This window comes from Chiloscyllium plagiosum, chromosome 25, assembly GCF_004010195.1.
Source record: "Chiloscyllium plagiosum isolate BGI_BamShark_2017 chromosome 25, ASM401019v2, whole genome shotgun sequence".
NCBI classification, from domain to species: Eukaryota; Metazoa; Chordata; class Chondrichthyes; order Orectolobiformes; family Hemiscylliidae; genus Chiloscyllium; species Chiloscyllium plagiosum.
Window position 1 is genome coordinate 41728006 of NC_057734.1, and position 26139 is coordinate 41754144.

The 26139-nt window shown below is 44.5% G+C and overlaps 1 protein-coding gene across 4 annotated transcripts in view; it reads left to right on the top strand.

Moving 5' to 3' along the window:
• The window catches only part of LOC122562787 (solute carrier family 2, facilitated glucose transporter member 11-like), an 88334-nt gene that overhangs the window by 24489 nt on the left and 37706 nt on the right, over positions 1-26139 (top strand). For 3 of the 4 annotated variants that reach the window (XM_043715971.1, XM_043715970.1, XM_043715972.1), the window contains exons 2-5: positions 18543-18641; positions 20412-20572; positions 24772-24896; positions 25897-26026. In XM_043715971.1, the coding sequence (XP_043571906.1) occupies positions 18585-18641; positions 20412-20572; positions 24772-24896; positions 25897-26026 (473 nt within the window). In that variant the 5' untranslated portion in view covers positions 18543-18584. The remainder of the gene's footprint in view (positions 1-18542; positions 18642-20411; positions 20573-24771; positions 24897-25896; positions 26027-26139) is intronic. The other variant, XM_043715973.1, reaches the window with a different exon arrangement.

A 26139-nucleotide genomic window follows, 5' to 3' on the forward strand; every position in this document is an offset into this window, starting at 1 on the left:
GCAACTCACACTGACACAGATTAAACTCCATCTGCCATTTCTCCACCCATATCTGCAATTGATCTATATCCCACTGTATCCTTTGACAACCTTTTACATTATCCACAACTCCACCGATCTTTGTATCGTCTGCAAACCTACTAACCCCATCCATCTACATTTTCATCCAATATACATATACACCAATAGTCAAGGATCTCCAGCCTAAAGAACACCCTTCCACATCTGTCTTCTATGGGCAAGCCAATTCTGAATCCACACAGTCAAGTCACCATGGATCCCATGCATCTTACTCTTTTGGATGAGCCTACCATGAAGGACCTTGTTGAAAGCCTTACTAAAATCCATGTAGACAACATCCATGCTCTAACCACATTGGTCACCTTTGTCACCTCCTCAAAAAATTCAGTCAAGTTATTAAGGTATGACCTTTTCCAAATGTGCATAAATCCTATCCCTAAGAATTCTCTCCAGTCGCTTCCCAACCACTGACATGAGCCTCATCGATCGATAGTTTCCTGGTTATCCCTATTTCCTTCAGTGAGGATACAAAGGCCTCAGCTATCTCCTTTCTTGTCTCTCTCAAGAACCTGGGGTAGATATCATCAGGCCTTGGGGACGTATCCACTTTAATGCTCATCAAGAGACCCAACAACAGTTCTTTCTTGATCTCAAAATGTCCGAGCATATTAGCATGCTCCACATTAGTCTCACTATCTTCCATATCCTCCTGGGTGAATGCTGATGCAAAGTACTCATTTAGGATCTCGCCACATTCTCTGCCTCCAAGCACAAGTTCCCTTCTTTTTCCTTGAGTGGTCCTACCTTGTCCCTAGTTATCTTCTTTTTAATGTATGTATAGAATGCCTTTAACCCTACTCACCATGGGCCTTTCATGGCCTCTTGCTGCTCTCCTGCTTGTGTTCTTTCCTGCATTCTTTATATTCCTCACGGGCCCTGCCTGATTTTAGCTTCTGAAACCTTATAAATGCTGCTTTTTTCCTTTTGATTAAATTCACAACCTCCCTTGTTATCCAAGAGTCCCCTACCTGCCATCCTTCTCCTTCCTCCTTACTGGAATATGCCAGTCCTGACCTCTCATCGGAAGTCTTTAAACAATTCCCACATGTCGAATGTGAACTTTTCTGATAACAGCTCCTCCCAGGTAACACTCCCTAGCTCCAGCTTGATACTGATGTAATTTTCCCTCCCCTAATTTTGGACCTTGCCACAAGGTCCTGACTTATCCCTACTCATTGCGATCTTAAAACGTAAGGAGTTGTAATCACTGTTTCCAAAGTGCTCCCTCACTGAAAGATCAGTCACCTGGCCAGGCTCATTGGCTAGTATGAGGTCCAGTATGGCCTTTCCTCGAGTTGGACTATCCACATATTGTTTCAAAAAACCCTCTTTGATGCACTTAATAAATTATGCCCCATCGAAGTCTTTTGCTCTAAGGGAGGCCCAGTCAATATTGGGGGCGTTAAAGTCACACACTAAGACAACTCTGTTTTTATTATATCTTTACATAACCTACACACATATTTGTTCCTCAATGTTTTGGTGGCTGTTGGGGGACCTACAGTATAATCCTATCCGAGTGACTGCTCCCATCTTATTTTTGAGCTCTACCCATATTGCCTCAGTGGATGACCCCTTTAGTGTGTCCTCTCTGAGTGCTGATGTAACATTCTCCCTGATTAATAATGCAACTCCTCCATCTCTTTTACCTTCCTCTCTATTTTGTCCAAAACAACGAAACCCTGGAACAGTGAGCAGCCAGCCATGTCCCTCTCTCAATCAAGCCTCTGTGATGGCCACAACATCATAGGCCCATGTACTGATCCAAGCTCTAAGTTCATCTGCCTTATCCATAATACTCCTTGCGTTGAAATAAACACACTCCAGCCCATCACTACCATCGTGTTCGTTTACCTGTCCCTGCCTGTCTTTTCTTTCTGACTTACTGATCCTATCATCTACCTTCCCCTCAATCCCTCCACTCTGGTTCCTAGCCCTCTGCCATTCTAGTTTAAACCGTCCTGAGTAGCACTAACAAATCTACCCGGGAGGATGTTGGTTCCCCTCCAGTTTGGGTGCAACCCCTCCCTCTTGTACAAGTCACCCCTGCCCCTGAAGAGCTCCCAATGATCCAAGAATGTGAAACCCTGCACCAGCTCCTCAGCCATTCACCTTTTCCGATTGGTCTGTTTCTCTGCAGCTCGTGACATCACAGAGCAAGCATCAGTGCCCAGTCAATTTCTGTTTTAAACCCAGGAGTTAGGAGAGTGAAACCATTAGATTTGAGAGCTGTACATGGTGTTTCATATTGCACTTCTGTATTCCAATTTATTATCACCACTATTGAAGAGAAACAGTCAATTGGACAATGCCTGCTGAAGAACTTATAACTTAGTAACATGCTTGTTGATGAGCTATTCAACAGTGATGCATTGTTCCTTGGTGGTGTGACATTTTCTGGTTAATTGAATTACTGGGTGCTTTCTAATTTGGTGAAGGTCCTTGTATTCAGCCTATACATCTTTTAAACTGTGACAGTGAATCACCAGTGAATCTGGTGATTCACTGTCACAAGTTGGTAAATTACAAAACGTTGACACTTAGAACAGGCCTACATCCACTTGGCACTTGATGAAAGGCAATGTTGTACTTTTTGTGCTGCTTGATGCTCTGACTCCAGCTCTTCAGATATCCTGCTGATGTAATCTCTGTTTTCTTGCACAAGAGCAATGAACTGTAACTCACTGCCAATTGGATCATTAGACGGTGGTGCTTGTCCTGAGATAAAACATTAACTGGATCACCACAGTTCCACTGAAGTCCAAATTTTCTTTCTTCTGATGTAACCTTTAGAAACTCATCCTGCGGATGAAGGAGTCACTGACAAGGTCAGCATTAATTTGCTTAACTCTACTTCCCTGATACAATTTGTGGCCAGCTGCCGAAATGGTTAAGAGCTAAGATCGAGCATGCTAGGAATTTTGGTCAAGGTAGTGGCAGTGGCTTGTTGGTCTGGGAGTATGATTCTCGCTTACGGAGTTATATGTTGTAGAGATGTGAGAGGACCTGAGTTCAAATCCGGATGAGCCCTGATTTCCTGTCTAATTGGGCGGTATGGTGGCTCAGTGGTTAGTACTGCTGCCTCAAAGTGCCAGGGACTAGGGTTCGACTCCACCTTCAGTTCACTGTCTATATGGAGTTTGCACATTCTCACTGTGTCTGTGTGGGTCCCCTCCGGGTGCTCCGGTTTCCTTCCACAGTCCAAATTGACCATAGTGTCTAGGAATGTGCAAGTTAGGTGGATTAGCCATGGGAAGTGTGGGGTTAACAGGATAGGGCAGAGGTGTGGGACTGGGTGGGTGCTCCTCGGAGGGTTGGTGTGGGCTAAAAGGTCTGCTTCCACACTGTAGACATTCTTTGGTAGCTTAGACTCTGACCTCAGTTAAACTGCAGCCTGGACATCATGTGACCTGCAAATATTGTTAAAGGCTAGTTCTGCAATAACTCATGTTGGTATCAACCTCCATTGGAACCAGGTGACCATTTAACCAGCCCTTTATTTTGATTGGTTCTGATTTGGATGTTGTTAAGCAATTTAACAGTTCCAAGCCAGATGTCGGTGGGCTTTTCAGGGTGTACACTCTCCTAGATAGCAGCCTATGAGTTCCCTTACTCAAATGAGGCCTAGTGGGACTCTTTTAAGCTGTATCAAGCCGGCATACTGGCAGTAACTACAATGGCCTGCTGGCCCAGATCCTGAAGAAAATGTTAACCGTTTGGCTGAAACATGGCTTTGTTTTGGGGTTTTGCTGTGGGGTTTTGACCTACAGTGCCTCTGTTCAGGATATGTCCTGAGTGAGGCTATGCTATTGCCTTCCCTCATGTGGTGTTCCTCAAGCTCAGTCAGGCCTGGTGAGGGTGTTCATTTCCATCAGAATACCCTGTAACTGATATGCTCTAACTTGCTGCATTTTCCAGTGATAAACTGTAGTGCCTATTTGAAGTCCAATCGGGCTTCAGCAGTAGGCAGCTTTGCATGGTCACATCATTAATCGTACATACCAAATGCTTTCTCAGCATTTCAATGAGGATTAAACCGGAATCATGTGCCTCTGCCAATCGTATTTACCTCATCAAAAATCCGGACATGGATTCCCCTGTTCCTTGAACTCCCAGTAGAACTGATAGTCTCAGAATTAGTAGAGGCTTGGGGTCTGAGTATTCCTTTACTAAATCCATCTACTCTTTTAGTATCTGGTGCCTCAGAAAATGTCAGGCTCCCAATAATCCAAAATGCTGGGGGTCCACAAGCTGTCAGGGGAAGTACTCATTGTTTTCCATCTGCCCCAATGTCATTTACCAGGAAAAATTAATGCATTCTTTCCACATACTAGGCACAGTCTTATAGGGCAGGATTGAATGAGTCAAGCTTCCAAAATAACGCATGATGCCAAAATGTTTACCCCAACTCAAAGGCGATTGTTGTGAGCAAATTTCTTCAGGAGCACTGTATTTTTCTTGACATCACTCAAGTAACTCCACAGAGGCCTGTATCCCATCACCAAGTCACCCTTTATTTATAGTATCTAACACTGGTCTGGCTTCCTCAGAGCCATCTGTCAGAGTGAACTGTCTTTAGATCGAAGGAAGTTCCTTTCACCTTCTGCAATTCAGCTCTTTAGCCAAGTTTGGGACAAGGCTGTAATGTTCCAAGAGGCCCTGGCAAAATCTAACTTAAGCAGGTTATCAGTGAGTGAGTACTTAACATTCGGGAGTGTGGTAAGGAAAAGCACAGCAGGTCAGGCAGGATCCGAGAAGCAGGAGAGTTGATGTTTCGGGCATAAGCCCTTCATCAGGCTTTTGCCTGAAACGTCGACTCTCCTGCTCTTCGGATGCTGCCTGACCTGCTGTGCTTTTCCAACACCACACTCTTGACTCTAATCTCCAGCATCTGCAGTGTTCACTTTCTCCGAGTACTTAACATTGTCAATGGGAGATTCAAGATGGTGGCAGTCTGAGCAGTCTGCTGTGTTAGGCTGTGTCATACCCAGGGCAAGGTGGGCTCCACCACTGCCACTGCTGCCCCGCCCCCAACCCTGCTGGTCACCCCTGGGGGAACATTGGTAGCTAAAAACTGGCAGAATACTTAGACGCCCTTTAAATTTGAATTTAGAAGGTCTGGAGTTAATATGAAGACATCGAAGGGAAAAAGCTCCAGGGGAGGTCAGCAAGCAGGGCACTCCCCTACTATGTCAGGCACACCCACATCCGTTACCTCAACTCCTGTGGCGGTGCCTTTGGGTCCAATGGAACAGCAGCATGTGTTCGTGGAGTTTATACAACTCCGTGAAAAGATCAAGGGAGTGCTGGAACCAATCACTGCCATGCTGGCAAAGCATGAGCAAGTGATCCGGACCTTAGATCAGCGTGTTGGGGCTGTGGAACAAAGGACCGCGGCCTCAGAGGCTGTGACAGAGAGCTCCAAGGGGTGGATCTGAGCCCTGGAATGCCAGGTTCAGGCCCTGCAGTAACAGGTAGATGACCTTGAAAATTGAGGTTGGAGAAAGAAAACTTGCGAATTTTGGGCTTACCTGAGCGGGAAGAAGGAGAAAACCTTGCCGAATTCCTCGAGGGATGGGTTCTGGAGCTGCTGGGCCTGGAAATCCAGTCAGGCTGGGTGAGTGTGGAGTGGGCCTACAGGATCGCATTGTGCAGGTCGGGGCCAGCTCAGCACCCCCGCCCGGTCCTAGCATTTCAAGGAAAAACATTTAATAATTGAAACAGCCAGAAGACTGGGAAAGGATCCATAGGCTTTGGCTTATAGAGGCTAAAAAATAATGTTTTTTCGTGGCTTCTCCGTGGCTGTAATTAAGAAAAGGAAGGCCTTTGATGAGGTAAAGAAGAAACTAAGAGATTTAAGCAATTAATATTCCCTGAGGTATCCAGCAGTGCTACATTTCAGCTATGGGGGAGCTGTCTACAACTCCAACTCGGTGGAAAAAGGAGACGAATTTTTGGACTTGTTGAAATGATAGACTCTGGCAGAGGAGAACAGAGAAGAAGGGGTGGATGGACAATGGCATTATATAACTTTCTTTTTGTATTTTCTTTCTCTTTTTTTTCTCTTTTGGGGTCTTGGCCTTTATAGACTTGATATTACATTGATATACAATCTGGTGTGTTTTATATTATTTGTGTTTGGAGGTTATTAGTTATTGTATTGTTCTGTTTCGCAGGGTGAGGGGTGGTTACTCCTTGGATGTAAAGATGTGTGGTGCTGAGGTGAAGAGGGTGGGGGTTGGGTGCCCATTGTTAACTTGCAGGAGTGTAAATAATGTGTTTGTCTTTCTTGCTTGGGTCTGGGGCATGGCCTTAACTGGAAGGTGCTTGGATGGTTGTGAGGTTGGGAATGAATTCCCCCTATGGGCAAGGGAGGGAATCTCTGGAAACTTGTGTTTTTTGTGTTCAGCTGTTTAGTTTAGTAGTAGAGATGAGTTCTTTAGTTTTAATAGTTTTGATAATGTTTGTAGGAATAGTTTTCAGATTTGATAAAATTCCTTTTCTCTCCACTTGTGGCATGTTGATTGAGCTTCTTCCTCTCGGGGGGTCTCTGGACTGTAGTGTGCAGTCATGGCAAGCAATCTGTTCACGTGATGCACCTGGAAAATAAAGAGGATTCACTCCCCCATTCAAAGGAAAAAGGTGCTCTCAAGTCTCAAGAAAGAAAGAGTTGACATCACGATGTTGCAAGAAACACTTTTGACAGATAGCGAGCATCTGAAGCTACTGCAGCAGGGATACAATAGGGTATTCTTTTCCTCCTTTAATTCCAAAAATATAGGGGTGGCCTTATTGATACGGAGGAACCTTCTGTTTCAGATGACAGAGCAAATCAAGGATGAGTATAGACGGTTCATCATTCTTAAGGTGCTGATGCATGGAGAATGACATTCTGAATGTCTATTGTTCCCTGGGGGACCCTCTCAAATTATTAGTTGACGCAGTCTCTAAGGAAATGGCGCTTGGGGTGCGCCGTACGATTATAGGAGGGGACATTAATTGTCTCATGGACCCTAGGGGTAGACAGGATGCCAAGAGGGCTGTTGGGTACACCTTGGCAGTCGAGGCAATTAGTGGACTTGTGTGAGGAGCTGGGGCTAGTGGAGTTTGGAGATGCCTCCACCCGAATGGGAGGGACTTTACCTTCCACTCCAACCCACACAAGTGCCACACAAGAATCGATGTGTTCTTTGTTCCGTCAGTTTGCTTGGACTGGGTGTTAGCCTGTAGAATTGGGAGTATAGATATCTCAGACCATGCGGCAGTATAGTTAGATGTTAAGACCAAAGGTAGTGGAGCAGGCAGCGGCCAATGGCGCATGGATCTGTTCCTGTTGAAGGATGATAACTTTGTACAGTACGTCACAAGGGAGTTCAGGGCTTTTCGGGATGTCAGATGGGGTATGGCCAGCAAGCCGTCAGTGCTCTGGGAGACCACCAAAGCATTCTTAGGGGGTGTGATTATTTCATATTCGGCAGCAAGAGGGAGATGGAGTGGGGGGAGCAGCAGTGGATGCTCGAGGCCTGGCTAAAGCCAGTTGAATTGGAATATTACACCAGACCATCATGGTTAAATCGCAACGGGTCACGGCTCTCTGGGCTGCTCTTGACTCACACAAGTGGCAAAGCAAAGGTTGTTTGAATTTGGGGACAAACCAGGTAGATACCTGGTTTACTTAGTTAGGAAGAAAAGTGCCCCACAGTCCATTGCGATGTCAGGTAGAGAGCTGCCAATGTTACCTGTGAACTGAGGAAAATCAATGCCAGATTTTGGGAGTTCTATACAGAGTTATACCGTTCGGAGCGATGTGAGGATGGAAATGTCGGAATGGAGTCCTTTTTTGAAAACTTAGACCTCCTTGTTATAAATGCAGATCAGGCTGCCCTTTTAAACGCACCTCTAGCAGTTCAGGAGGCACAGGAGGCAGTAAGGCAGATCCAGAGTGGTAAGGCACCTGGCCCAGATGGATTCCCAAGTGAATTTTACAAGGGGTTTGTACACATGTTGGCTGAACCGCTGCTGGGGATGTATACTCATTCATACAGCCAGGACTGTCTTCCACCCTCTCTCAGGCAGGCTAATATCTCCCTCATTCTAAAAAAAGGGAAAGACCCCGAAGATTGCACATCTCGTTGCTGAATGTGGATTTTAAAATCTTATCAAAAGGTGTTGGCTTTGAGACTGGAGAAGGTGCTGCCTGTTATTATAAACGAGGACCAGATGAGTTTTATCAAGGGCTACAGCTCCTCTAATAATATCAGACGGGTACTGAGTATGGTGCAAATATGCCAACAGAGTGCGATTCCGGGTTTGGTGGTCTCTCTAGATGCAGAGAAGGCTTTTGAACGGGTGGAATGGTCGTATCTCTTTGCTGTTTTCGAGTGTTTTGGTCTGGAGGGGCCTTTGCTAGGTGGGTGGCAGTGTCACATAAAGACCCTAAGGCAGCGGTTATTACAAATGGGGTTAAGTTGAGTAATTTTGATGTGGAGAGGGGTAGCCAACAGGGATATCCCTTGTCGCCGCTACTGTTCACCTTGGTACTTGAGCTACTGGCAGAGGCCATTCAAAAAGACCCTGAAATAAGTTGGACCTGGGGAACACAAAATTACTCTCTATGTGGATGATATCCTTCTGTTTCTAGCCAACCCAGAAAAGTCCATACCCCGGGTAATACGATAAATTAAATTATTCGGTAGCTTTTCGGGATATAGGATAAATTTCACAAAATCGGAAGTGATGCCCGTGCAGTGGGGGGAGGAATTGGTGGAGGTAACGAAGTTGGAAGGCGGAATGGAATGTTCCTTTAAATGGTCGCACAAAGGTTTTCTCAATCTATGACTTCTTGTTACTCCTCACTTCTGGCAGCTGTACAGAGCTAAATTTGTACAGCTGTTTGAGAGGATAAAACAGGACTTGCAATGATTCCATACCCTGGGTAATACGATAAATTAAATTATTCGGTAGCTTTTCGGGATATAGGATAAATTTCACAAAATCGGAAGTGATGCCTACGGGGGGGGGGGGGGAGGGGGGTGTTGGTGGAGGTACCGAAGTTGGAGGACAGAATGGAATTTCCCTTTAAATGGTCACAGAAAGGTTTTCTCTATCTAGGAATTTTCATTACACCTCACTTCCAGCAGCCGTACGGAGCTAACTTTGTACAGCTGTTTGAGAGGATAAAGCAGGATTTGCAGCGATGGGACGGACTATCTATATCATGGCTTGGCTGTATAGCCTTGATCAAGGTGAATGTTCTCCATTGGTTGCTATATCCTATGAGGATGCTCCCATTATTATTACCCAAACAGATGCTGCCGAGGTTTGCAGAATGGCTTGGATCATTTCTTTGGTGCCATAGGTGCCCCTTAATTAAATTTACTGTGCTGCAGCTTCCGCAGGATATTTGGCAGGGGGGGTGGTGGGGGTTGGGGGGTTGGACCTCCCCGATCTGAAGAAATATCAAATAGGTGCTCTGCAGTCATATGTGGGCGAATGGGTGCACAATGACCCGAAATCGATATGGCTGGATGTGGAGGCCTCAAAGGTGAAGTGCCCCCTCATAACCTTTCTGTTCATGGGTGAGATGCAATCAGTAATTGAGCACTGTGAAAGCCCGATTATTATAAATACAGTAAAAGCACAGAGGATGGGGCGGCAAATGAGGGCAATTCACTCAAGACTTCACCGTTTACCCCATTAGTGGGAGCCCCAGGATTTAGACTGGGGTCAATGGGCTCTGGCTTTAGACCATGGGAGGGTAAAGGAACCTCCTGTCTGGGAGATCTGTTTGAGGGAGAGGTCATGATGACTTTTAGCCAATTAGGTCAGAAGTACAGAATCCCAAGAGGGACATCTTCTGATATTTCCAAGATAGAGACCATATACAGAAGAAAATCACACTCTTGACCCAGCCCTACAAGTCAGATATAGAATGTAGAGTGCTCCGATGTGGGGACGCTCTCTCAGCTAGTACCTTATATCATCTGCAAAGAGGGACTGCCTGGGGGGGCTATGGAGAGACTCCATGAGATTTGGAATTAGGAGTTAGGGGAAGAAATCTAATCAGAAATGTGGGGGATAAATGGGGGAATGTAAAGAAGATTTCAATATACAATAAGGCACAAGTGATGCAATTGAAGTTCCTCCATAGGGCTCATATGGCGCCAGAGAGACTAACAAAGTTTAAGAAAGGATCTTCCCTGAAATGTCCCAAATGTAAAAACAGTGTTGGCACCCTTATACATTGCCTCTGGTCCTGTCACAAGATCCACGGATACTGGGGGGGGGGGGCTATAGTGAACTGGAGGGGATTTTGGGAATGTAAGTTAGGGGGGGATCCTGTATCCCTCCTCTTAGGACTACTGAATCTTCCCTCTTTGGGCGATCACGGGAGGAGATTCAACATTCCGACGTACTGTGCGAGGAAAACCATCCTAATGAATTGGATATCCGAAAAGTCGCCAGGTCTTGTAGGGTGGCGCAGACTTGTACTGGAGCACATCCCTCAGGATTACCTGACAAGTATGGTGCACCACAGAACAGAGACATTTTATAAGACATGGCGACCCTTTTTAAATTATATAGAAATGGATTTGTCAACGGTATTGATAAGGGCCTTTGTATAGCCATGAGGGCCGCATATGGTCTGGGGGCACTGAGGGGGAGGGGGGGGGGAGGCCTAGTAAATACGGATATAATCAATGTTGCCCCCTACCCCGCGCTGTGGGTGGGACCCTTGATGGAAGTGAGATGAGTGGAGTAGTGTAATATAGTACAATGTAGTGTCATTTAATTTTGGTGGATTCCAATGTAATCTAATGTTATTTTATTTAATTTAAGTTTGCGTTAGTTTGGATTAAGTTAAGTAAATAAGAGTCTACTACAATCTGGAGATATTGTAATACAACTTAATAGTGCAATATTATTCCTATTTTTCTGTACCTTTGTACTTTTATAAGTTTGTTTTTCTTTTTTTTGGTTTGTGGTTTAAAAAAAAGCAAAATCCTTTTCAATAAATATATACAATTAAAAGATACATTGTCAACAACACCCTCCATAACACCAAAGTAAAATAATGCAGAGGTTGGAAATCTGTATTAGAAACAGAAAATGCTGGAAGTAATCAGAAGGTTAGGCACTTTCTATAAAGAGAAATACAATGCTAACATTTTGGGTCAATGCTCACCCTTCATCCAGAATTGTAATTCGCAATGTTATAGACTTTGAGCAAGTGAAGAGAGGGAAAGGAAGAATGAAGAACAAAAAGGAAGGTCTGTGGTAAAGTGGAGGTTAGGAGATAAAAGGCTTTGTGGTATCAAAACCGAAGCGGTGCCGAGTGAAGGAACAAAAGCTTGTTCAGGCCAGAGGTGGATGGTTGCAAAGGTGAACAAATAAATAAAGAAATGAGAAAAAAAAACAAGTAAGCAGAAAAAACCCCATGAAAAATGATTGCCAAGAGTATGATCCAAAATTCAATGTTGAGCCCAGCAAGCTGTAGAGTGATGAGTTGAAATATGAAGGAGCTGTTCCTTAAGCTCATTTTGAACTCCATTGGAACACCACGGTAGCCCAAGGACAGAGAGGTCGGAGTGGGAACAAGTTCATGTGTGAAATGACAAACAAGGATCAGGATTATGCCTGCGACTGAGCGGAGGTGTTCCACAAATCAATTATCCGGTCTGCGTTTTGTCCCAGAGATGTCAAAGAGACCACCTTGTGACAACACTATATGTTAAATTAGAAAAAAAGTGCTAGCAATTTGCTACTCAGAAGTAGTGTTTGGGGCCTAGGCTGGTATGTAGGGAGTAGGTCACAAAAACAGGTATTGTATCAGTGTACTTTACAAGGTGCTGAAGGAAATTAAATCACTTTGCTACTGATTGAGAGTGGACTGACGATCACTCGCGTTTGTCCTGTTTTTTACAAACAGGTGACTGGTTGTTCCCATTTCTCTAGCAGGATCCCTGTTCTTTCGTGTATCATGGCAAATCTTCCAATGACTTTCCGAAGTGATGGCCTTGTGGTATTATCACCGGACTGTTAATCCAGAGACCCAGGCAATGTTCTGGGGACCTGGGTTTGAAGCCTGCCGTGGCAGATGGTGGATTTTCAATGCAATAAATGTCTAGAATGAAGAGTCTATTGATGACCATGAATCCATTGCCAATTGTCAGAAAACCCTATCTGGTTCACTAATGTCTTTCAGGGAAGAAAACTGTCTTTGTTACCTGGTCTGGCCTACATGTGACTCCAGACCCACAGCAAATGTGGTTGACTCATCACTGCCCTCTGGGGATGGGCTTAGCCAACAACACCCTCAACCTGTGAATGCATTTAATTAAAAAGAGAACATTGTTCCACTCAGCTTGAGTATTCCAGACCCACTGGCAATTGTTTATTCCTTAAATCTCCAGAAGGCCTCTCTGTTCATTCTACTGACCAGAGAGCGAACTGCTATGCGGCTGGTAACCCAGAAACAGTATTCCCTGCTCATACTAACAGGAACTGCTTTCTCTGTCTCTCTCCCTCTCTTTCTCGATAGCACTGTGTCCAAAAGGCAGCTGTTCCTTTGTTCTGTGCTAAGATGATTCTCAATAGCTTTCAACATTTCATAGTAATAGATTTTCACAGTAACAGAAGCAGGAATAGGCCATTTGGCATGTGAAGCCTACTCCACAATTCATTAAGATCATGACTGATCTATTCATCACCTCAGCTCCTCCTACCTGCATTATCCCCATAACCCTTAATTCCCCTACCATGCTAAAACCCATCCAACTGTGCCTTGAATATATTGAATGAAGCTGCCTCTACTGCTTCCTTGGGCAGGGATTTCCATAGATTCACTACTCTCTGGGAAAAGCAGTTCTTCCCTATCTCTGTCCTAAATCTACTCCCCTTTATCTTGAGGCCACGTCCCCTAGTCCTGGTCCCCCCCACCAGTGGAAACAATTTATATATCCCTTCTATAATTTTATATGTTTCGATATGATTTTGTCTCATTCTTCTAAATTCTAGCAAGTACAGTCCCAGGAAGATCAATTTCTTCTCATTGGGTAAGCCCCTCACCTCTGCAATCAACCTGATGAATCTACCCTGCACCACCTCCAAAGCCAGCATATCCTTCTTCAAGTAAGGAGACCAAAACTGCACACAATACTCCACGTGCCGCCTCATCAACACCTTGTACAATTAGAGTCATAGAGATGTACAGCACAGAAACAGACCCTTCGATTCAACTTGTCCATCCCGCCCAGATATCGTAACCTAATCTAGTCCCATTTGCCAGCACTTGGCCCATATCCCTCTAAACCCTTCCTATTCATATACCCATCCAGATGCCTATTAAATGTTGTAGTTGAACTCGCCACCACCACTTCCTCTGGCAGCTCATTCCATACATGGTCCCTTTTATATCTTTCCCCTCTAACCCTGAACCTATACCCTCTACTTCTGGACTCCCCCACCCCAGGGAAAAGACCTTGTCTGTTTATTCTATTCGTGCCCCTCATGATTTTATAAACCTCTAAAAGGTCAGCCCTCAGCCTCCGACATTCCAGGGAAAACAGCCCCAGCCTATTCAGCCTCTCCTATAGCTCAGATCCTCCAACTCTGGCAACATCCTTGTAAATCTTTTCTGAACCATTTCAAGTTGAACCTCCCTGCTCTCAAATTCAATCCTGAAAATGTGTTGCTGGAAAAGCGCAGCAGGTCAGGCAGCATGCAAGGAGCAGGAGAATCGACATTTCGGGCATGAGCCCTTCTTCAGGAATGAGGAAAGAGTGTCCAGCAGGCTAAGCCTCATTCCTGAAGAAGGGCTCATGCCTGGAACGTCGATTCTCCTGCTCCTTGGATGCTGCCTGATCTGCTGCCCTTTTCCAGCAACACATTTTCAGCCCATTTAAATAATACACTGACCTACTAGTTTTACTTCCAAATTGGATAACCTCACATTTACCAACATTGTAGTCCACCTGCCAGACCCTTTCCCACTCACTTAACCTATCTAAATCTCTTGGCAGTCCCTCCACATCCTCTGCACAGTTTGCCTTTCCACTCAATTTAGTGTCATCAGCAAACTTGGATACGTTACACTCAGTCTCCTCTTCCATATCACGTATATGCTGTATATCATGAACAGTTCTGGGTCCAACACTAACCCCTGTGGCACCCCGTTCAGCACTGATTTCCAACCAGAGAAACACCCAGTTATCCGAACTCTCTACTTTCTATTGGTTAACCAGTCCTCTATCCATGCTAGTACATTCCCTGCAACTCCATGCACCTGTTCCCCTCCATTTACCTCCCTTGTTACATCCTCAAAGAACTCCTGTAACTTTGTCAAACACGGCCTTCCCTTCCTGAATCCATGCTGTGTTTGACTGATGGAACCCTTTCCATCCAGATATCTCACTATTTCTTCTTTAATGATGGCCTCCAGCATTTTCCTGCCTACAATTGTTAAGCTAACTGGCCTATAGTTACCTGCCTTTAGTCTACACCCTTTTTTAAACAGTGGTGTGACATTCGCTGTCTTCTAGTCTGCCAGGACCTGTCTCCTGAGTCCAGTGAATTTTGGTAAATTACCACTAATGCATCTACTACAACTTCTGCCATTTCTTTCAGCACCTGGGATGCATTCCATCAGGACCAGGGGACTTATCTACCTTTAGATCCTCAAGGTTGCTCAACACTACGCCTTTAGTGATAACAATTGAATTGAGGTCCTCACTTCCCATTGTATCCTTAACATCATTCTTTGGCATGTTAGACACATCTTCCATTGTGAAAACTGACACAAAATAGTTATTCAAGCCTTGGCCGTTCCAACATTACTCAGTATTCATTCCCCTTTCTCATCCTGCAAGGGACCACTTTAGCCACCCTTTTCCATTTTATATATTTATCAAAACATTTCCTACCTTTTTTATATTCTGTGTTAGCTTGCATTCATACTCAATCTTTCCTTTATCACTTGCTTTCTGGTTCTTTGTTGCTTTTTAAAGTTTTCCCAATCCTCCTGTTTCTCACTACCCTTGGATACTTTGTAAGCCTGAGATTTTAACTGGATGCCTTCCTTTATTTCCTTGGTTATCCAAGGCTGGCTCCTCCTACCCTTGCTATCCTTGTTTTTGACCAGAATATACTTTCCTTGAGCACTGTGAAAAATCCTCCACTTTCCACTAGAAAGTCCTCCACGATTCCTCAACCATTCCACCATAAAACTTGTGTTCTCAATGTAATTTAGCCAACTCCTTCTTCATTCAATTCTAGTCTCCGTTGTTGAAGCATAACATCCTGGGTTTAGATGAGACTATTTACCCATTTATCCGAAATTCGATCATACCGTGATCACTCTTTTTCAGAGGATCCTTAACTGCGAGATCATTAATTTTACCTGTCTCGTTTCACAGGATCAGATCTCAGATTGCATGCTCCCTTATAGGTTTGGTAACATACTGTTCAAAAATGCAATCATGAATGAATTCTTCAAGACTGCCTCTACCGACTTGATTCGGCCAATCGGCATGTTAAAACCCCCCCATGTCTACTGCCGTTCCATTCTTATATTCATCAGGTATTTCTTGATTGATAGGCTGTGCCACTGTAGCATTATTATTGGCTGGCCTATAGACTACTCCCACCAGTGGCTTCTTCCCCTTACTATTCCTGATCTCCACCCAAATGGATTCAACATTTTGCCCCCTAGATTCTATATTGTCTCTCCTTATTGGCCTAATTTCATCCTTAATTAAGAGTGTGACCCCACCTCCCTTACCTTCCTGCCTATTCTTCCTAATTACCTGATACCCTTGGATTTTTAATTCCCAGTCATCACTACCCTGCAACCACGTTTCTGTAATGGCATCTATATCAGACTCCTTTGTACTGATTTGCACAACAAGTTCGATGACTTTGTTTCAAATATTACAGGCATTCAGATAATGTGCGTTGTACTCATTGTCCCTTTAGAATCTAGCAATCTCCCTGTCTTTTGCATATGATTCTGTTGTTCAATTCTACTTTTTTCTTTTCTAACATTTGCTTTGGTCTCCATTGCTTCCTTCTGCCTGGACTCCCAGCCTTTTGCCGTTTTAGTCTACTCTTCCTCACAGTCTCTCTGCTTGAGGCACCTACCTTTACACCAACTGCTGCATCTTCTGACCTGATGGTCTGGTTCCCAGTCCCTTGCTAACTTAGTTTAAAGCTTCCCCAAAAGTTCTAGCGAACCTATCCGCATGAACATTGCTTCCCCCTCGAGTTCAGGTGTAACCCATCCCTTTTGTATGGGTCAGATCTTCCCCAGAAGAGAACCTAATGATCCTCAAATCTGAAACCTTGCTCCCTGCATGAACTCTTCAGCCTCGTATTTGTCTACCATATCTTCCTATTCTTGCCCTCACTAGCATGTGGCACAGGCAGTAATCTGGAGATTATTACCCTTGGGGTCCTTCTTTTTAGCTTCTTTTCTAACTCCCTAAATTCACTTGTCATGACCTCATCCCTTTTCCTACCTATGTCATTCGTACTGACATGTACCGCGGCTTCTGACTGCTCACTCTCCCCTTTAAGAATGCCATAGACTCGATCTGAGACATCCCTGACCCTGGCACCCGGGAGGCAACATACCATCTGGGAGTCTTGTTCTCATCCGCAGAATCTCCTGACTGTTCCCCTAACCAATGAATCCCCTATTACTATGCTCTCCTCTTCTCTCCCCTTCCCTTCTGAGCCTTCTCAGTGCCAGAGACCTGGTCGCTGTGGCTTTCCCCTTGTAGGTCCCTCCCCTCTTCCCCAGCAGTATCCGGAATGTTATATTTGTTGTTGAGGGGAACGGCCACAGGGGATTCCTGCACTGACTGCCTTTCCCTCTCCCGACGGTCATCCAATTAGCTTCATCTTGTAACCTAGGTGTGACTATCTTCCTGTAACTCCTCTCTATCACCCCCTCAACCTACCGAATGATCCGGGGTTCATCCAGCTCCAGCTCCCTAAAGCGGTCTGTGAGGAACTGAAGCTGGGTGCAATTCTCGCAGGTAAAGTTAGCAGGGACATTGATAATGGCCTTGACCTCCCACATCCTGCAAGAGAAGCATGCAACTGCTTCTAGCCTCCATCTCTGCTGCTCTTTAGAAAAAAAGAGGGAAAGAAAACCTTACCTGAGCCTTACCATCACTCCATCTCATCAAAGTCTCCTAACACAAAGCCTTGGCACTTTTCCTCACACGGCACTGCCCCTCAGCACGGCTGCTCCCGTGATGGAAATCTTTCCTATCCTCCTCGAAGTGTTTTTTTTATTTCAAAAATATACTTTATTCATAAAATACTTTAATGGTCTGTACAGTTGGACATGCCATACATATGTAAACATTCCATTTACATTTACAGGAAAACAGAGTAATCATTCCTATTTACAGGTCTGTACAATTACATTTTTAGCTGAGGCATCAGCAGAGCCCAGCTCATTGCCCCCTGTTCTTCTTTAGGCAGGCAGATTTTTGATGGGCATTGGGAGAGGAACAGTTTTTTTTTGAGGGTTAACCACTCCCTGACACCAGCCCCTCTATGCGACGTTCAGACCAGTTGTGGTGACAGCAGTGCCATCTCCCAGAATGCCTCTCAGTGACATCTCTGCTGTGCTCTGATTCGATGAGGGAGGGTTTCCTGTGGAGATCTCCTATTTCCCCATAGTCAGAGGGTGCTGAATCTGTGGAACTCATTGCCTCCACAGCGTTCTGTGACAATGTCATTGAGTGACTTTAAGACAGAGCTAGATAGGCTCTTGTTTGGAAAGGGGATCAAAAGTAATGGGGAGAAGGCAGCAGAATGTGATTGAAAATCATGACAGCCATGATTAACTGACAAACAGAATTGATGGGCCAAATAGCAAAATTCTGCTCCTTTAACCTATAGATTTAGTATGACCATAAGCTCATTCCAGAACATTCTGTTTCACCTTTGGCTAAGGGAGACCTTTTTAAACATAGCTATTTTGTAAAGTGCCAGAAGGTGGAACAATAAGGAATAGCAAGATGAACTAGGACATATAGTGCCTCAAATATGTCTTGAAGGGAACTTTACAGAATCAAAGAAGTTGTACAGATATACCATCCAGAATATACAACACCTTACAATAAAGAGACAACATTACCAACATCACCTTCAAGTGTACGTGGCAATGTCGCAATCTTAAAGAGATTCTGTGGTGAAACAAGCAGGCTATGTTCCCAAAACAAATATTTGTGAGATTTATATTTGCACAGAGTCTGATCAATGTCTGGATCAGGCTACCAGGAGGAGCAGTTCTCTCCAGGATACAAGTTTAATTTCGATGGCAGTGATAGGAAAATGACAGCTATCTTGTAAGATGGAGGTCAGTCAACCCATGATCTTAGCAATGATAAACAATACCATGGAGAACTGAGGCTACCTGTGAATGATAACACTTTCTCCAAATACAGTTCCACCTGAAGGTTCTTTTGTTGCTGATCATCGTCTCTGCAATGGGAGGTACATTTCAGCACGGACTCAATATGGTTCTGATTAATGCACCGTCAGTTGTGAGTAACACATATCCTTATATTGCTCTGTTACTGTGACTTTAAAGAAACAACACATCTTATAGCACCATTCCTTTGGGGTGGCAGGGGCCAATTTTAAACACCACACAGAATTGAGTGCTGGGGAGTGACTTCATCTGACAGAAGAGTTGCTTCTCACAAACAATTCAAATCACTATCGATGACAATGAAAATGTAGGTCAGTGGAAGACAGATCTATTGTTTATTTTACTTGGAAAGTTTGCAATTTCTTGAGATTGAAATTATGCTCCCTCTTCCACAAAAGTGAATTTATTTCTGAAATATGTTTGCAAAATCAAGTCAAAACAAATGGCCTAATGCAATAGGCTACAGGCACCATTGATTAGAAGCTGAACTGATGCTAAACTTAGTTAGTTTCCTCCAAATGTTAGCAAAGTTGAAGTCAGCAAAGCCCTATTTTTTGACCATCCTTAACTGCCCTGAGCAAACGCCTTCTCTGTCACCCCCTTCAATCCTTGTGCTAATGGTGTTTCCATCAAGCTGTTACATGAGGCACTTCCTGGATGTTGATCCAGCACTGATCTGTGGAGAAGATCATGGAGATGATTCTGTTCCCTGATATTTGCTGCTCTCCGTGTCGAGACCGCAGGCTTGTTGAATAGATACCTTCAGTCCTGTGCTAAATGGATGTTGGAATTTCCAAAGCACTCAGTTCCTAACCAAGGTTAATGTTTGCAGCTGGCAGCCAGTGTATTCTGGAGAAGGATCATTAGATCATGAGCTGCATCACATCCTTTAAATATAACCTTCCAATCATTGCGTTGTGTCAACATTCGATCAAAGTGATTTGAAGGCTTGGGAAAGATGAATTGGCCATTCGGCTTATCCAATCCCAGGATCCATCATGCCTAAACATAACCTCCCTCCACTCCCCACACAGCCACATTTTCTTCTGCAACAGCTTAAAACCAAGAGTAAAGGTCCAGGTCCCATGAAGGAACACATACTCTGGGAAAACATAACCCCCAAGAGATCATGTGAACCAAGTATTATCCACAAAAACACTTACCTTTGACCTGATGCAACCTCTACTCCAGTCAAGAGATGCATCATGAACAAAAGCCGTCTCAGAACCCACTGTGTTTACTCCAGAGTTGCCTAGACTGGAAAGGTTAGCTTCCTTTCTCTCCCAGGATGCTGCCTGAACCACTGTAATTTCCAGCATTATTTTCAGTACAGATTCCAGCACCCGCAGTAATTTGCTCCTCCAAAGGTTCACTGCTCTCTCAGGGAGAGACATGCCTCATATTTTAAACAAAAAACAACTTCAGTGGGCACCGATGGGTTGTGCCCCACCCTTGCAGTTTGTGTGACATGGAAGAGGCAATATAATAGTAAGGGCAGGCCCATCCGACACCAACCCTTCACTGGGAGTCTGTGCATTGATGCAAAGCAACCTGGTGCCTGTGCAATTGGGTGGGCCTGGAAACATATGGAGTGAGGGGTGGCCCATCATGGTACAATGGGTGGGGAGGAAGTGGGTTTATGGTTACAATGCTTAAGATGTCAAGACCAGACATTTTTCCACAGGAGAAAGGGTGACCAGTTTTAGAGAAGCACTGACAGAGGTCCAGGTGAAAGCTGCTTTCTCAGCCAGGGATGCTGCATTGAACCCGATTAGAAGAAACTAATAATTGAAAGGGGCTAGCCTACAACTTAACAAGAAGAAGTCCCTGGTCCTCCCACCCAAACAAGTATTGATTTTAACATGCCACTTCCTAATTACAGTACATTAAGTATTTTATCAATGAGACTTGGCTGGAGCGCTACGGTACAGCAATGGAAGAACATGCTTTAAAAGCGACCTGGTCAATCATTGTGTCGGTGTACTCAATCGGAGCTGTGTTTGGAGCACTGATCGCTGGACACCTCTCAGTGAAATATGGAAGGTAGGAGAATGGAAACTTGTAAGAGTGCAATCGTTCAGGTTTTGCTGCCTTTGTGCAGGAAATGTAGCTCAATTTTCAGGTGTGAAACTTGCATTAGATCACTGAATGCCGTCATAGTCATTTGCTTTCCCTAAGCTCTATCAGAAACATGTCAATGTCATGTGGTCTCAGGCAACGATTAGTCTCCATGGCTTTTGGGAGAATGTCTGCATTGAATGGTTACTGAGTTTGGTGACATAACAAAACAACTTGCATTTATGTAGCACCTTCAATACCACTTCACAGAGGCATTGTAGAGCAAAAATGAAAAATATAAGAAGGTATTAGCCAGGGACCAAAAGCTTGGGCTAAGATTTAAGGAATGTGCCAAGGGAGAAAAGTGAAGTAGAGATTCAGAGAGCTGGAGGGAGGCACATCCAGAGTTTGGGGCCAGAACAATGATCGTTACAGAGGAATGATTAAAATTGGGAACTCTTTCACACATGTATTGGGACATAATTTTACACCACAGGGAGGCACATCCAGAGTTTGGGGCCAGAACAATGATCGTTACAGAGGAATGATTAAAATTGGGAACTCTCAAGAGAGCAGGAGCAAATCAGTATAGATGTCTTGGAGGGTTGTGAGATTGGATGAGGTTACTGAACAGGGAAGGGGTGAGACTATGGAGAGATTTGAAAACAAGAATGGGAATGTTAAAATCAAAAAGATGTTTTCCTATGAGCCAATGAGCATGGGGCAGTGGAGATTTCAATAACCTCAAGCTGACAGAGATTAGCATGTGAAGATCAGCCAGGACTGCATTGGAACATGGGGGCAGATTTTCCAAGGAGAAAAGGTGTATAAGGAAGCTGAGGGGTGACCATATGAGGTTTATAAAACCATGAGGGGCATGGATAGATTAAATAGACAATGCCTTTTCCCTGGGGTGGGGGAGTCCAGAACTAGAGGTTTAGAGTGAGAGGGAAATGATACAAAAGGGACTTCAAGGGCAACTTTTTCACACAGAGGGTGGTACGTGTATGGAATGAGCTACCAGAGGAATTGGTGGAGGCTGGTACAATTGCAACATTTAAAAGGCATCTGGATGGGTATACGAATGGGAAGGGTTTAGAGGGATATGGGCCAAGTGCTGAAAATGGGACTAGGTTGGGTTGGGATATCTGGTCGGCATGGACGGGTTGGACCGAAGGGTCTGTTTCCATGCTGTACATCTCTACGACTCTATGACTCTATAAGTAGTAATCTTACTTTTTCTTTAATGAGATCAGAGAACTCTGCACTTCTGACGGAGTGTCTGATCAAGGCTCTTTCAGAAATGCAGAGCCAACCTCAATTCTGACCGTTTTCTCAAGAGTGCAGGCTTTCATAGTTTCATAACAGTGAGCTGCCAGAGGTCTGGGGAGGATGTGTGTCAGGTCCCACGGTTGGGCAAGGGTCAAGTCTGGAAAGGGGTATTCTGGGAGTTGGCGGGCCAGACAGAGGCAGATTGGGTTGGGGGAGTGAAGGGAGATTGTGAAGGGAGGAGCAGTGAGTCTGAACTCGGGAGAGGAAAAGCAGGGGAAGTGGGGTTGGTCAGATCCACACCATGGCAAGGGTTTTTCTGGTCTGGAGTGGGGGAAGGGGATGTCAAGTAGACACAAGGAGGGGTCTTGCAGTTCTGGAAGATGTAGTTGGAGAAAGCATGTAAGATAAGTATGCAGAAACTTGCTGAGGAGTTAGCCTAGATTCTAAATAGTCCAACTTTTCCTGAGTAATTATTTACTTAATTTCATCTGAACCCTCCAAGCTCTGAGGTAAATAGATACTTTTAAAGGGTTTAGACAATTGTCCATGGCATCTTCAATTGCCAAGATAATTACTTCAGATTCTGCTGCAATTGGGATTCCACAGGATCCCTACACTCAACTCTCATTCACATTTGTCTGGGCAGTAGAAAGACCACACCAACATGTCGAGAGAGTCAGTGATGAGCTGAGACAGGAGTGGAGGTAGGGAATGGTACGGAGGTGGAAATAGTCAGTCATGTGCATGTGATCAGAATCTCATCTCAACATCAAACCTGACACCAAGATTTTGAACTGGTTCAGCTCCAGCCTGTTAGCAGGTCTCTATAGCGAGGCAACAGAGTTTGAAGTGGTAACTGAAAAGAAAGACTTCAGTTTCCCCAGCAGTTAACTGGAGAAAATTTCTGCTCATCATCTACAAGATGTTGGAAAAGCGGATGGATAATTTAGCAAATGTGGAGGATTTGAAAGAGGTGATGATGTAATAGAGTAATGTGTGGAGGTACATACTTTCCCTTTGGATGATGGGAGCAGAATGTAAATGAGAAGTAGGAGGGAACCAATAAGATCCTTGGGTGACCCAAGTTAAGTAAAATTAACGGGGCATTGCAAGTGATTGATTGGCTATAATTTAATAACGTTACCATAGTCCCAATCTCTCATTCGAGAACGACAACTGATGACGGTTTAACCTGAGGGTCACCACACCTCAGGACAGGGGCAGGGTTGAGAAGGAAAGTCTCTCATGGTAACTTCAGCTGGTGATGGGAATTGACCTCACTCTACACCCAGCCATCCTGCCAACTGAGCTAACCAATCCACAGTTTATGATTTGATAGAATAGAATGGAATCACATGGGAGAAGTCCTGTCCAACTCAACCATGACATTGGAGCAGGAGGATGTGACCAGCCATTTCAGAGGCTGCAGGAAGGTTGAGAAAAGACTGTTCACCTTTGTCGCAGTTCAGTTGGGTTTGTGACTTTCATACGAGTTTGATTCTGGGCCAGAGTAGAAATGTAATTGGAATGATTCAAACATTCTGGAAGATAACAACATGTTCAAGGAATTTGGAGAGACTGGGGCATAGGAAATGAGACAATAATTTGCAAGGACAGAGGGCTCAGAGAAGAGAGGTGATGATGGCAGATATAAAGGAGAGAGGGATGACACCTGAAAAGAGATACCCTTGCCATCGCGTATGGAAGGGAATTTTTGGAAGAGGCTACCAGCAAAAATGACATGTTCCCAAAAGATTTCCAGTGTACAATGACAGAAAAATGATGGGAAGAGATTAAAATCCTGAGGAAACCATGTAAGATTGAAATTAGCTGAGAACTGAATTTTTAAGGCTTAGAGTCCTCAAAACAAATGTTCGAGAAATTTGCACGGGCAGAATTTGGCTGATGTATCAAGTCTGGCTGGATTTAGCTAAGGGGAACACATCCATAAGGATACACCATAGTTCTTAAAATGTAGAGAGCCCGATCACAGATTTACCAAATTAATCTTAGTGATACTCATGTCCAGCCTGTTAAAGTGGTGCGATGCACCAACTGAAGAGAAAACTGGTTAATTGCTGATCCAGCGAGGAACACTCTACTCAAGTCACCGGCTTGCAAGGTTATTGAGAACTTTAGATTAGATTAGATTACTTACAGTGTGGAAACAGGCCCTTCGGCCCAACAAGTCCATACCGACCCGCCGAAGCGTAACCCACCCAGACCCATTCTCCTACATTTACCCCTTCACCTAACACTACGGGCAATTTAGCATGGCCAATTCACCTAACTTGCACATTTTTTTTGGATTGTGGGAGGAAACCAGAGCACCCGGAGGAAACCCACGCAGACACGGGGAGAATGTGCAAACTCCACACAGAGAGTCGCCTAAGGTGTGAATTGAACCCGGAAGAAATCTCTAGCCCAGACTGAAAGATCCATATTTGCTGATTCCACTTACAAGCCACACTAGCTGCTCAATCAACAGCACCATTGAATACATCAAACCCATCCATTTCAAGTCCCATTGATCCGATTTTGATTCTGAAATGCCACAATCAGTCTCAATCACCAAGAGCCCAGATTTACCAGGCAAAAGTGAGGACTGCAGATGCTGGAGATTAGAGTCAAGATTAGAGTGGTGCTGGAAAAGGACAGCAGGATTAGAGTCAAGATTAGGATCAACCTATTGTACTTGCATTAACCCTTAACATTCCTGATGAAGGGCTCCTGCCCGAAACATCGATTTCCCTGCTCCTCGGATGCTGCCTGATCTGCTGTGCTTTTCCAGTATCACTCTAATCTTGGCCCAGATTTACCAGCCTCATCTCCCCATCCCAGTCACTTGGTAGAAAACATGCAATTGTACATTCAATTCCTTGACTTTTCAACTAAAATCCTTTGTGTTACAGAAGGAACTGTTTGACTTTCAACAATATTTTGACAATAGTGGGGGCTTTATCCGTGGGATTCAGTAGGATGGCGAGATCCTTTGAGATGATTCTAGTGGCGAGGTTCATGTATGGAGTAACTGCAGGTATGAGGAACGCTTTCATGTCTTGGTAAGTGACACAGCATGGAGGTCATTTCTTATAGAGCTGTAAATACATTGAATAAAAACCCCTGGTGTCCCAGATATTTCTAAAGATAGAGGTCAAAAGTAAGATTCTGCTGGGTTTTAGATGTATCAAGTGGCTGGAGGAAATTTGACCTAGATGTCATAAAGGATTTAGAACCTGTTGTCCTGGCATTAATCCTTAACGAGCTACACTAAGACCTGGGCCAGCACCCAAGGGATAATTGGGAAGGGAGTGACAGGAAGACAAGGTAGGAGATGGTAGGGGGAAGTGGTGTGGGAGGAAGTTGTAGGAATCATACACTGAGCTCATCAACTATGTAGGAATCTGGATGTAGGTTTGCTCGCTGAGCTGGAAGGGTCATTTCCAGACGTTTTGTCATCCTCCGGGTGAGGCCCTACTGTTACCTAGTATAGTGACGAAATGTCTGGAAATGCACCTTCCAGCTCAGCGAGCTAACCTACATGCAGAAACTCAACCTGAGCTACAAATCTTCTCAAAACTTGAGGAATCGCACATTTAGAAGGCTATCATTTGTGGTTCTGAGAAGCATTTTAATGAAGGCACCGAAACAAGGGTCCGAACAGTCCAGAGCTGCACTGTTTGGTGTAAAGTCAGACCAATGGCCTGCCTATTCTGTAATGACACCAAACTATGTCTCCTTGCTGCAGTATTAAGCTTCCCCCACACTCTCCTGCAACATTCTGATTGTAAATGTAAGCATTCAAGCTTTATCTCTTGGGACAGTTTGGGATAAGACCCATCCTCCAGGCTCAGTCCCCATGCCTGCCGGGGGTCAGTTCCTTTTCGCCTCCAGTGCCAGTTCCTTATTCAGAAGGTCAAGCTGAATAAATGAAAAGAGGGAACATGTTATGGAAGGGGCTTTGTACGTTATGTTGCTTCAATTCTACGAGAAATGTAACAATTAACGCTGGTATTTTATATCCTTCCTACCCAAAGGGAATGGTCTGAATGTTCACTGCATGTACCTTATGGAGTGCTCTCCGAAGAAGTTGCGAGGGATTGTCACCATTACCACTGCAATATTTATTTCCGTCGGTAAATGTTTAGGCCAGATTATTGGACTCAGGTCAGTTTCTTCGTAACACTGTCCTCCAGTTGTGTTATCGGGTTATACAGTCACAAGGGTAAGCACCAGTGCGTGGGAATGGGGCTCAGTCAGAAGCTAAAGAGCTGAGGACA